The following is a 13,036-nucleotide window of genomic DNA, read 5'->3' as shown; positions in this document are numbered from 1 at the left end:
TAGCGTTACGAAAATATTGCAAATTTTGGGCCATGTGTCCCGTTACGGTCTTGCATTTTTCTTTTTGCAAGACTTGAAAGCAATCAAATGTCCTTCCGACGGGTTGCTACCCTCTGTCTTCATAGAGAGTGTCCAACGGAGGTGATTAGCCCATGTATACTTCGGCGAACTAATTTGTTTGAGTCTAAAATATAATAATTTTTTTTGCTATTTGTTTTACGTCGCACCGACATAGATAGGTCTTATGGCGACGATGGGATAGGAAAGGGCTAGGAATGGGACGGAAGCGGCCATGGCCTTAATTAAGGTACAGCCCCAGCATTTGCCTGGTGTGAAAATGGGAAACCACGGAAAACCATCTTCAGGGCTGCCGACAGTGGGGTTCGAACCCACTATCTCCCGACTACTTGATACTGGCCGGACTTAAGCGACTGCAGCTATCGAGCTCAGTAAAATATAATTAGTCAACATAGACATCCAAGTTGAATTACGATGTTATGCAACATTTTTACATGAGCTGGTCATAACATCACATCTTGAAGCTAATTCTGATTAAACTACACCAGGAACGTAATATTGATGTCCAAAAAATTTTTTTTATGGAAATTAATACAAATTTGGAATGCTTTTCCACAACATTTTACAATGTCAAATATGTGTACTACAATTGTAATTATATGTATTCTGCATTCATTCACAATATTTGTATATAAATTTTAAACTGTCTTTGAACTTGGCATCAAATTCTTTAAATTACCATTATTGTCAATAATGTACATATGACGGCCTTCTTTTAAGTGAAATTTCACCAACGTGTTCACTAGCGTAACATTTTTAAATCAATTTGATATTTTGTTAATGATAAGATCTTGTAAATGTTTTTTAATGTATTCACTCACGCAACATATTTTTATAATTTCCAACCAGACGTCTGGTAGAATTTTGAGGTATTGATATGACGAAACATGCTTCAACTATTTTAACGATGTTTAACTAATACGTTAACATCTTGTACTGTATTGAATAGGTTGAAGTTAAAATAAATTTCTTATATTACATTAAGATTCTTTCAATACGGAAAAAATGATTTTCATTACTTGTTTTTTTTTTTTTTGCTAGGGGCTTTACATCGCACCGACACAGATAGGTCTTATGGCGACGATGGGATAGGAAAGGCCTAGGAGTTGGAAGGAAGCGGCCGTGGCCTTAATTAAGGTACAGCCCCAGCATTTGCCTGGTGTGAAAATGGGAAACCACGGAAAACCATTTTCAGGGCTGCCGATAGTGGGATTCGAACCTACTATCTCCCGGATGCAAGCTCACAGCCGCGCGCCTCTACGCGCACGGCCAACTCGTCCGGTTTCATTACTTGTAATGACGAGTTATTGTCGGAGATTGTGTGCGAGACTAACTGGTACGTCAGTGTAAACATTCAAAAGGTTACGCCCCTTACACGTGAGTCTAATTGGAGGTCGTGTATAGATGTTACTCTTCCTGAATTCAAAGCATTTTTAGGCATAATCCTAAATATTGCAATGAACAGCAAGCCTGAATTACGACGTGAGACAGTGTTTTGCGCAATACTTGTAGGAAAAAGCCCGGATTACATGCTGGCCGGTGCTTTGAGAAGTTTACACAATGCACAATTACAGACAAAAAGTGTCTGTCTGAGATAATTTCAGGCATAAAAATGCTGAACATTGCACCTGAATACTGTACTGTGCTTGTATTATATTTATTTTGTGTTTGCTTTAGTTGATATTTTATAAATACGCCGTCCATATGTTTGTGCTGTCTCATCCCTCTGCAACCAGGTTCTTAAATGGAGCTGTAGAGACAGGAGTGTTCAGAGAAAAAAGAAGGCTAAGGGTTAATTAAAGTACAGCAGCAGCATTTGCCTGGTGTGAAAATGGGAAACCACGGAAAACCAACTTCAGGGCTGCCAACAGTGGGGCTCGAACCCACTATCTCCCGGATGCAAGCTCACAGCTGTGCGACCCTAACCGCACAGCCAACTCGCCCAGTCAAAAAGGAAACACGAAAGAATAACAGAAGTGAGTACTTCGAAAAGATCAGCTTCAGCCTCTCAACATCTAGAACAGCTTTTTGTTGAATGTGAAATGGATAAACTCTTTGGCAAGGATGGGCATGTATGGAAAACAACAACTGATCCAAACACACAAAAATACCCAAAAAAGAACATAGTTAATACCCAACCGGGACCTACGTCAAACGTAGGTGTTTTGAATTATTCTTTATTATAAATATAATGCAAACTATTCATCTCTAGACAAAGGGAGAGCTATACAGTCCATAGCCCAACAGTATGCGACATTTCTGTAGAAGAGCTAAAAGCGCTCTTTAGTCTCTTCATAATTGCGGCAGCTCTCAAGGACAATCATTTGCCCTCATGTATGTTTGATCACTCACTGTGTGACTCTACGTACCAAGCTACCATTCCAACGACAGATTTAATTTTATTTCAACTGTTTAAGTTGTGATGAAAGAGCAACCAGGAAAGATCGAAGAAAAAAAAAAAAAAAAAAAAAAAAAAGTAAGCTTGCACCAGTGAAAAAGATTTGGGATGTGTTTGTGCAGAGTGAATTACACACCAGCTTGTAGGCTCCCACAGAAAGGCTCTTTTTTACAATTTGCTTTACGTCGCACCGACACAGATAGGTCTTATGGCGACGATGGGACAGGAAATGCCTGGGAGTGGGAAGGAAGTGGCTGTGGTCTTAATTAAGGTACAGCCCCAGCATTTGCCTGGTGTGTAAACTGGAAACCACAGAAAACCATCTTCAGCGCTGCCAGCAGTGGAATTCGAACCCACTATCTCCCGGATGCAAGCTCACAGCTGCACGGCCAATTCATTTGGTGTGGAAAGTGTCCATTCAAGTTTATATTCCTAATAAGTATAGAATCCAAGTCATAATGACGTGTGACAGTGGGACTCAAGACACCATACCCCAGATAGGGAAAGGTACTATACGCGAACCTTTTCTTGAGCCCTGAGCTCTCTAGTGCTGAATCGGTAGACCTCAGTTATCTTCGACATCCACATAGGCAACCTTTGAAACACAAACTATGAATCGCCTATTCATCGCTGTGCGACATCTGGCGTACACTTTACAAACTAGTACTGTTGTTGTTTACACAGCAAAGCCAAACTATATAATTCATGCTAGTAACAAGATTTGCATCGAGAAATGTTATATAATGTTAAATATGTATGTGTGACACAGTTGTTGATGTAAGATAATAAATGTTTAGAAAATTCATATTGATCGATCATATTATCGATTCAATTCAGATTTAATTTCCATCCAGTTGGCAGTATAACCGGTACCGGCAATGCTCCCTCCTTACTCCTCACCCCGTAAAAATCGGGCTCAAGAAAAGGTTCGCGTATAGTAATACTCCAGCAGGAGAAACCGTGGCTTCCTGCTATGTCGAACAGTTAGTAAAAACAATGAAAGGAACTCACTGAAATACCACCATGGACAACTGGTTTACCAGTGTACCGCTGGTGAAGAAGCTTCTGGTTGACTACCAGCTCACAGCTGTGGAAACGATAACAAAAAACAAGAAAGAGCTGCCCCCAGAATTTTTTTAATCTAAGTACGAATATCAAGCTTCAGAAACAAATATGATATGATGAGTTTTCTTTAGGTCGACGAGAAACAAGCTTGTAACCCTTGTATTAACCATGTAAGATTGGAAAAGCATCCGCACTTCTTTAAGGAAACCCGAAATGGTACACACATACAATGACACAAAGGTGGTTGTCGACACACACGATCAAATATGTCAACACAGGGACTGTGGCCGCAAAACCAGACAATGGCCAATATGCTTCTTTTATAATATGCTACATAGCTGGAATCATCATCATCATCATCATCATCATCATCATCATCATCATCAATGTCCCACTCCAGTCGCCCGGGTGCGGTTAACAAGCCTCATCCACTCCTTTCTGTCCTTCCACTTTTCCTGCTCCATTACTTCCGCCACATCCAATGACATCATACACAACCATTAACCCGGCTCAAGGGAAATAGGGTCATCTTCCCTATCTTTCACTTGAGTAATTCTTGTCTGGCGCATCCACGTTGCGGGGGTGGGTATCCTCCACATCAGTAGGCTGGTGTGAAGGAGAGCTAAGTTCAGGCAGGGACCCAGTCTCACGGGGTATAACGTGGAACCCATGCCCAGGGTTACGGGTGAAGACCTTAACAGCAACTTAGGCAGAGAAGGAGACCTTCGGAATGGTGAAGATGGTGGATGAGGCAACCCATCCTCTCTGGGCAAAATTAGAAGAGGAAACCACTGCCTTCTGGAGAAGACGGATCTTTAAAGACTAAGGAAGTAAACCCTGAAAGAAAATCCTCAGATGCATTAGGCTTAGCAGGTCAGCAGATGAGTAAATTTTTACTTGCTTTCAACTACAATACAAGCTGGAATCAATGCTTTTGTAATTTACATGCACCAATTTCACGAACACAATCCTTGTGGGAATGTAAATCCCATGAGCAGATGGCAGTTCCCGATCGACCTACACAGGGTGCTTGTAACACCATGGCAACAGACAAGAACGTCTGGATCTGGTGTGGGATTATCTCAGCATCTTAGGAGCATTATAAACACTGCCCCTGGTCAGGAACGAGCCAGTGCAACAGTTGAAGTGGAAAAACTGCTCCCTCTGCAGCTACAAGAAGAGACGCATGATTACGACCTACTGGTGAATATGTGGTAAGCCAGTCCGTGGGGATCATCAGGAAAAAATTATTAATGGAAGAAGAGCGCACAATGTGCATAAAATCACTTGGAGCAGAACTCTCGTAATGCCACTAGTCTTTCTGTACAAAGAAGAGCATTATATCTATCACAATGTCTTTTGCATGGGACACATATGCAATCCATGCATGGGTGATGGTACAATTTCGTTGCGCAGATCTTGCGATGAAAACCATGGATAGCAAAGCGTGTTATGGTGTGACGAAGCTCGTAGCCTGGACCTTTCTGTTCTGTGGATGACATTGCTGCCGTGGAGTAGAAATCAAAACGGTTTCTTCCTTCTTTTGCTGGAGCTCTAGAAGGGCAAAAGTTCAGAACACCTTCCATTTTCCAGCGCCACGCATCCAGGCGCGATTGCACTGCCATTTGTTTCTCTCTTGCTCGCTCCTCGCAAAGGACTTGATCATGCGGTGGACAGAGCTGCCAACTGTTCATATAAAGAACTAGTCCTAGTGCAGCGGCGCTACTTTTATTTACGAATCTCATTAATGCAGCGGCGCTACTTTTATTTACGAATCTCGTTACAGTAGGTTAGTGACAAAACCATTGGTCTGGATTGGTTAGACCATTGGTCAGTGACAAAGCCATTGGTCTGGATCAAGCAAAGGGGGTCTGGGGGGTGTAAGCCCCCAGGTTAAAAGCCGCGAAGCGGCCCTAGGCCTCTAGTATCCTTGTGCATTTCTTGTGCGCGGGTTGGTAACGGAATTCACTTACTTCATTGCTAGGAGTGACGTCATATCCCATAGTGTCTCACCCAATGGAAATGCTGGTACGTAGTTAGGCGATGGACTATGGTGCGTGATAACTTCTATTAGGTTATAAAAGCAAAATTACTTCTGGGGGATGGCGGGTGGGTTCTTAACTGTCGCAGTGAACACATCGCTCCTCCACAAGGCATTCCACTTAAGATTTCCAACATATTACATCCTTATAATGCTATAAAAGTAATGTAAGTCTTACTGAATTTCTACACTCTAGAAGCAGTTGGAAAATATGATCTGTTGATGGCAGTTGTAAAGTTGATCTCAGATCTTCAATGAAGAAAGATTCCCGAACTTTCTAGCTCGTGAGTGAGTCGTGATGGAGTGTATATTGACAAGAGCAGCACTTTCTTAAAGTGCTTGGCCTTAACTTTCAGATCTTTTAACTTACTCTTACTGAGTTTATCCCAAGTTCCGAGACCATATATTATGATACAGACAACCTTCGCTTTGAAAAGTTTCAATGCCGTCTCTACTGACAAGTCACGTAATTTACTGATATCTTGCATGGCCCTGAGAGCACTGACTACCATATCTTTGATGTGAAGGGTGAAAGTTTTCCCTTACATCCGTAAGCACCAGGAAAAAATGTGCCCTCAGTGTTAGATTAAACATTTCTAAAGACATCATTTTCTCATGAATTTAGTAAAGTGCTAAATCATACCCTCCGTCCGAGGCATGTTTGTATAGTAGTGAGTTTTGAATAATAAATTAAATCTTGAGCAAAGAAAGTTCGACTATGATATCACATATTTTATTGCGATAGAAATGTAAGGAATAATATATTACTTCTAGCAATGTGTAGTTTGCTTATTGTTTTAGCGTAGATATACACATGCACGCAAATTTTACGTATGTTACTATTGGGCACCTAGCGAATAATGTTAGTATTCTAGGGTTAAACAAAGGAAATATCACAATATAAAGTTGGAAATCAAGAGGGCAAATTGGGATAAATCTTAATTTATAGGAAGAGGAGTTTAGCATTGGGATAATTTACCAAGTGAGATGTTCAATAAATATCCAAATTCATTGCGGATCAGTGTTGAATGACAGTCTGTTACTTCTTAATAAAACCAGGGACCAAGATGGTATGACACTTTAAACAACAAGCAATAATGAAAATTAAACAGTATTATTAACTCACCAATCGAAAACAGGCGATCTTCTATATCCATAACAACTAATAGGTTAGGTTAGGTTAGAATATGTTAGGTCCAGCTAAAGAAATTCTTCTTCTTCTGCTTCGTGATCTAGATTGGGCTTCCTGTTTTACATTTGTGCCCATTAAGGTAGCAACCAGAAAATAAACATGCAATTGAGGACTTGTGTTCACCACGAATTGAAACTATACGACTCAAATCGACCAATAGCAATCGGAAGATGTTTCTACCAATAGGAGCTGCCGTATTCGTCACGTGGGCTATGGGTGAGTGACGTGATGTACAACAGCGCGCTCACAAGAGTGGAGGGCGAAAGTATTCAGTAGTGATGGGCTAGCGACGGAATCGAGTAGAATCGAGTAATGTGCTCTTAGAATCGGTATTACTCGACTCCAGACTCGAGTCCAAGCATACTGATGTCGCTATCTGTGGACATGCCTTAGAACTAAAATCTACTGTATTGGAGTGCACGGCATTCAGGGTCACCCACAGAATATTTTTGTGGTGTGGAGTGCAATATGTTTGCTGCTGATGATTGATGTTGTTCAGTCATCGGTCGTCAATAATTCGATTGTTATGATTATTATTATCATCATCATAGGCACTAAAGGTTGTGACTTACTAACAAACTGTCAGCTGTTTAGCTAGAACAGAATGACGTTCTGTCCGCTGATTTGCTGCGTGAACGTACGTCACATTCTGGACGCCTCATCTTAATACCCGACATTATATCTGCCGAAAGTATGATGTTCATATAAACTGCTGTAATTCACCTGTTCCCCCGGACGATTGTAGGCTTTGGCGCGGTTAGCAATAGGCTATGGTTACAATAAATCTGTCATACTACCGATCATATTAGCACATCTACGCCCGTGTATATGCATAATGGCTACATGAGAGATAATTTACCAGTAGCGAAGCAATACAATGTGTGCAGAAATACCGTCTATAGTCTACAAATAGCACATGTTTAAAATACACTAATTACAACATACATACCGTGACAGGGATTTGAAATAATAATAATAATAATAATAATAATAATAATAATGTTATAACTTTTACGTCCAAGTACGTACATTTGTATGGTTTTCGGGGATGCCGAGGTACCGCATTTAGTCCCCCGGGAGATTTTTTACGTCCCAATAATTCTACCGACACTAGGTTGACGTATTTGAGCACCTTCAAATACTACCGGAATAAACCAGTATCGAACCGGCCAAGTTGGGCTATGAAGGCCAGATAAGCTATATTATCAATATTAGAATAGATGGCATATTCAGTGAAGTGTGTGTGAGACGCCGTAAACGGATATTTTCATATCTTATTATGCGTATTAAGTGGCATTATTATCGTTCTCAAGTAATTATCAAATTTAGGTTATTCCTTTTGCGCATTCATTGTTTTTTCATATCGTACCGCGCTGTCGCAATCCCATAAACCCTCAGCGACCGCTTGTACGCATGCTTCATCCATCTACGAGCCGGCGAGTGAGCGAACGTGTGACGTCATGCTATCATCGAGCCTTCGCAAGCGAAGCGAGTCCGAGCCTGGACTCGAAAGAATCGAGTACCGCGATTCCAGGCATCACTCGCGCACATCACTAGTATTCAGTCTGAGCTAGAGCTGGGAACGGTAGGAGCGGAGCGGAGCAGTTGTTTTCGCTCGTCCTCCGGAGACCTCCGGTAGTCCTCCGATTGAATTCACGGGCGGAAAATTCAAATGCTTTAATGTGGACAATGTTGTAACGGTGATCTTAGGAGGAATTACAATTTAAATTTCATTACTAATTCCACAGATGCATGTGTTCCCCCACGTATGTCATTCAAATGCTGTAGTCGTTCCAAGATCGCCGCATTATTTGTTACGCTATGAACACCAGATTTTGATCTGCTGACATTCAGTTTGCAAAAGGTGCAGGTGGATAGAATACTGTAGATTGAATATTGGCACATATTATACCATTGCAAATGCATTTACAATATTATTAATAGTAAAACAGTTTAAGCAATAAGTATATTCCAGCGCATGTAAACATGTATTATATACGATGCTCTTACATTGTGTTATACGTGTAGCTCATTTATTACGGCAGAGTACGTCCGGCTCCATGGCTACATGGTTACCGTGCTGGCCTTTGGTCACAGGGGTCCCAGGTTCGATTCCCGGCAGGATCGGGAATTTTGATTTTAATTGGTTAATTTCGCTGGTACTGGAGCTGGGTGTATGTGTCGTTTTCATAATCATTTCATCCTCATCACGACGCGCAGGTCGCCTAAGGGTGTCAAATCAAAAGACCAGCATCTGGTAAGCCGAACTTGTCCTCGGACACTCCCGGCACTAAAAGCCATACGCCATTTCATTTTTTAATGAAGAGTACGAACTGATTGGTATTGGTTATATGCTGTACCGGGCTGAGTAGTTCAGACGGTAGAGCTCTGGCCTTCTGAGCTCAAGTCTGCGGTTTTAATTCCGACTTTGCTCGGCGGTACTTGAAGATACTGACATACTAGAGTCGCATGTCGGCAGGTGTACCGGCACATGAAAGAACTCCTGTGGGACAAAATACCGGCAACTTAACGTCGCAGAAAACCAAGGAAGTGGTTATGGGAGTACAATAATAATAATAATAATAATAATAATAATCTTTCTATCAATTTACCCTCCAGGGTTGGGTGTTCCCTCGTTCGCAGAGAGGGTCCCACCTATACCGCCTCAAGGACAGTGTCCTGGAGCGTGAGACTTTCGGTCGGGGATACTTTTTTGTTTTTGTTTTACGTCGCACCGACACAGATAGGTCTTATGGCGACGATGGGATAGGGAAGGTCTGGGAGTAGGAAGGAAGCGCCCGTGGCCTTAACTAAGGTACATCCCCAGCATATGCCTGGTGTGAAAATGGGACAGCACGGAAAACGAACTTCAGGACTGCCGACAGTGGGATTCGAACCCACTATCTCCCGGTTGAAAGTGGGTTCGGGCCCCACTGTCGGCAGCCCTGAAGATGGTTTTACGTCGTTTTCCATTTTCACGTCTAGAAATTGCCCTCCTTAGCCGTTCCTATCACATCGTCGCCATAAGACGGCATGACGTAAAGCAAATTGTTACAAAAGTAATTGACAAATGAAACACGAACGATAAATGAGAATGTATATATTTCCTATATTCGCCTTCGTCATACTTATAAAGCAGTATTTACGATGTCGCTACCACATCCGTTGCGCACCACGGATGGAGTGGCAAGGGAGCAAACATTCAATACTGTTCCTCCGTCCTCCGCTCGCCCTCCGCTCGACGACCGAACCACCGATTGGTTTCCAAGCAACAGTTTACTACCAAAGAATACCGGAGGGAGCGCTGCACTCGCACTACCGATTGCAATCATAGGAGCAACTGCTCCTTTCCCAGCTCTACGTTCAATGACGAACCGATGCAATCTCAGATGAAACTGTGGAACATGACATAGCTAAGAGGAAGACAGACTGCCTAGAGCTGAGAACGGTAGAAGCGGAGCGGAGCAATTGTTTTCGCTCTTCCTCTGGAGACCTCCGATAGTCCTCCGATTGAATTCACTGGCGGAAAAATCAAATACTTTAATGTGGGCAATGTAGTAATGGTGATCTTGCGTGGAATTACAATTTAGGCTTCAGTATCAATTCCACAGATGCATGTGTCTTTCTACGTTTGTCATTCAAATGCTGCAGTCGTTTCAAGATTGCCTCATTATTTTGTTACGCTGTGAATAACAGATTTTGATCTGCTGAAATTCAGTTTGCGTCCGCCTCTGTGGTGTAGTGGTTAGTGTGATTAGCTGCCACCCCCGGAGGCTCAGGTTCGATTCCCGGCTCTGCCACGAAATGTGAAAAGTGGTACGAGGGCTGGAACGGGGTCCGCTCAGCCTCGGGAGGTCAACTGAGTAGAGGTGGGTTCGATCCCCACCTCAGCCATCCTGGACATGGTTTTCCGTGGTTTCCCAGTTCGTCTCCAGGTAAATGCCGGGATGATACCTAAGTTAAGGCCACGGCCGCTTCCTTCCCTCTTTCTTGTCTATCCCTTCCGATCTTCCCATCCCCCGTAAGGCCCCTGTTCAGCATAGCAGGTGAGGCCGACTGGCGAGGTACTGGTTATCCTCCCCCGTTGTATCCTCCGACCCAGAGTCTGAAGCTCCAGGACACTGCCCTTGAGGCGGTAGAGGTGGGACCCCTCGATGAGTCCGAGGGAAAAAACCAACCCTGGAGAGTAAGCAGATTAAGAAAGAAAGCTCATTTATTACTGAAGAGAATGATATATATATATTTTTTTTTTTGTACGGAGGGCCCCCGTAGCCCGCTCCCCCGCCGTGACCATCGACTCAATCTACATGGCCTCCGACATGCTATTAATTTCTAAGAAGAAAAGAAATAGCTGGGTAGAGTGGGAAGTGATACAAGGAGTATCTGCCGGTTTCCGAGTCAGACTCGCTACCACGGCAAAGTTTGTGTTGGTTGGATAGTGTTAAGGTGTGGTATTGAAGGGTCAGGGAAAAACCACATAGGCAGTAAGAAGAAGAATCAGTCTAACCTAGTCAGCGTTCGGGGACGGACGTATTGTGTGGAGGTGCCACGAGAATGTGAACGGTGTGTGGTATAGTAATTCGCGTGGGAAGAGGAAGATGATTGGAGTGGAGCAATATCGTGCAGCTATTGGGAGATGGCAGAGGAAAGAGGGAAAGGAGATAGCTAGAAATAAAGGAGGTATAATGGAAGCAAGAATGATGGACGAGATGATATTAGCGGCAGCGGTGATATTGGTACTACTAACTATAGGAGGTGTAGAGGTAAACCCTGGCCCGACTTCTAGTGGCAACATGAACTGGGAAGACGTGGAGGTCATAAAAAAAGTGGTGAAAGAAGTGGTGGAAGAAGTATGCCCGTTTGAGCAGATTAAGAATATGATGAAGGAGCAAATGAAGGAATTTGAGCATATACGACGGTGGATACAGGGAAAAACAGACGAGATAATGAGCAAAGTGGAATCCAACGAGAGAGAGATTATAACACTCAAGACAAGAATAAGGGAGATGGAAGGAGAGGTGGTGAAGCTGCGATCGGAAATTGAAGACTGTAACCGAGAACGGAGGAAGAAACACCTATTTATATATGGAGTACCGGAAGATAAAGCAGAAGATAAAGTACTGACAACATACAAAGTAGTGGAGATTATCCAGAAAATGATGAGAATTAACTTTAGCGAAGTTGACATTGATGATGTGGAAAGGATAGGCAAAAAAAGGGGTGACAGACCGATAAAACTGAAGCTGTTTTCCACCTTGATGGCGGAAGCAGTGTTAAAAGGTGCAGACAACATACGTAGCACAAAAATTTAGATCAAAGAAGACATTGGCAGAGAAGGGGTAAAGAACATTAACACACTGAAGAAACATTTGGCCAGGGCTAAATTACAAGGGTTGAGAGCCTATATTAAGGGTCAAAAATTAGTTGTGACTAACGGTATATGGACCAGAGTGTGGACTGCGAAGAAATTACGAGAGATGGAAAATGACAGCAAAGACGAAATGGTAGTGGGGAAAAGTGTGGAAGTAAGACAGACCAGAGACAGTAAAGTGGGCGAAGACGGACATGGAGGTAAAGAAAGAACCAAGGACAATAAAGCACCGGATCCAAACTCGCAGCAAGAAAGAAAGAAAGAAAGAAAGGGATGGATGCGATAGCTGAAGTATTCGAAGTAGCGAACAGGGAGGTATTAGCAGAGATGAGGAGGGAAATAAGGGAGACCAGGGCAATATTGAAGGAGTCCAGAACGGAGGCCAGTGGGAAGGAAGAAAGAAGAAAACAGGGAGCGATTGTGGGAGTAGAAACGCAGGATGTAACAAGAGCACGCAAACGAAGCGAAAATGCGACTGGGAGTCAGGAAGAAGAAGCAAGAGGTGCCCTAGTGAAAGGGAGAAGTTTGAGCCTAAGAGAGATATGGGGCAAAAAGAACAGAGAAGACGAAGTCATAGCGACAAGAAGTAAAAAAAGGTAATCTGTAGTTGGAAGTAAATTGCTGCGTTCTGGAGAATAGTGGAGTGTGTGCATGTTATACATAGCCATGACAAGAGCGGTTAAATGACAAGTAGGTCTGAAGAGGCATGATACCAGATGGTGAAGTGTGTAGTGAATGAGGAAGAGAGTGTGTGTAACTAGGACAGGTGCTAAGGAGAAAGTGAATATATGGAGATGGTTGGAATATGAGCTGGGGCTCTAGTAGCCTAGTGATATGTGAGTTAATATGGTTTCATCTTAGTTGACGAATTGCTTGGGCTTTAAAGGTAAC

At 42.8% G+C, this 13,036-nt stretch overlaps 1 protein-coding gene across 5 annotated transcripts in view; it reads right to left on the bottom strand.

The window, feature by feature from the left end:
• LOC136863898 (WD repeat-containing protein 89) overlaps nucleotides 1-6,914 on the bottom strand; it is a 429,002-nt gene extending 422,088 nt beyond the window's left edge. For 4 of the 5 annotated variants that reach the window (XM_067140306.2, XM_067140305.2, XM_067140307.2 and 1 more), the window contains exon 1: nucleotides 6,709-6,911. In XM_067140306.2, the coding sequence (XP_066996407.2) occupies nucleotides 6,709-6,739 (31 nt within the window). In that variant the 5' untranslated portion in view covers nucleotides 6,740-6,911. Of the gene's footprint in view, nucleotides 1-6,708 lie in introns of all 5 variants that reach the window. The other variant, XM_067140308.2, reaches the window with a different exon arrangement.
• Nucleotides 6,915-13,036: the final 6,122 nt, after the last annotated feature.

The sequence above is a fragment of the Anabrus simplex genome, chromosome 2 (genome assembly GCF_040414725.1).
Source record: "Anabrus simplex isolate iqAnaSimp1 chromosome 2, ASM4041472v1, whole genome shotgun sequence".
Taxonomy (NCBI): Eukaryota; Metazoa; Arthropoda; class Insecta; order Orthoptera; family Tettigoniidae; genus Anabrus; species Anabrus simplex.
This window is presented reverse-complemented; position numbering and strand designations above follow the sequence as displayed.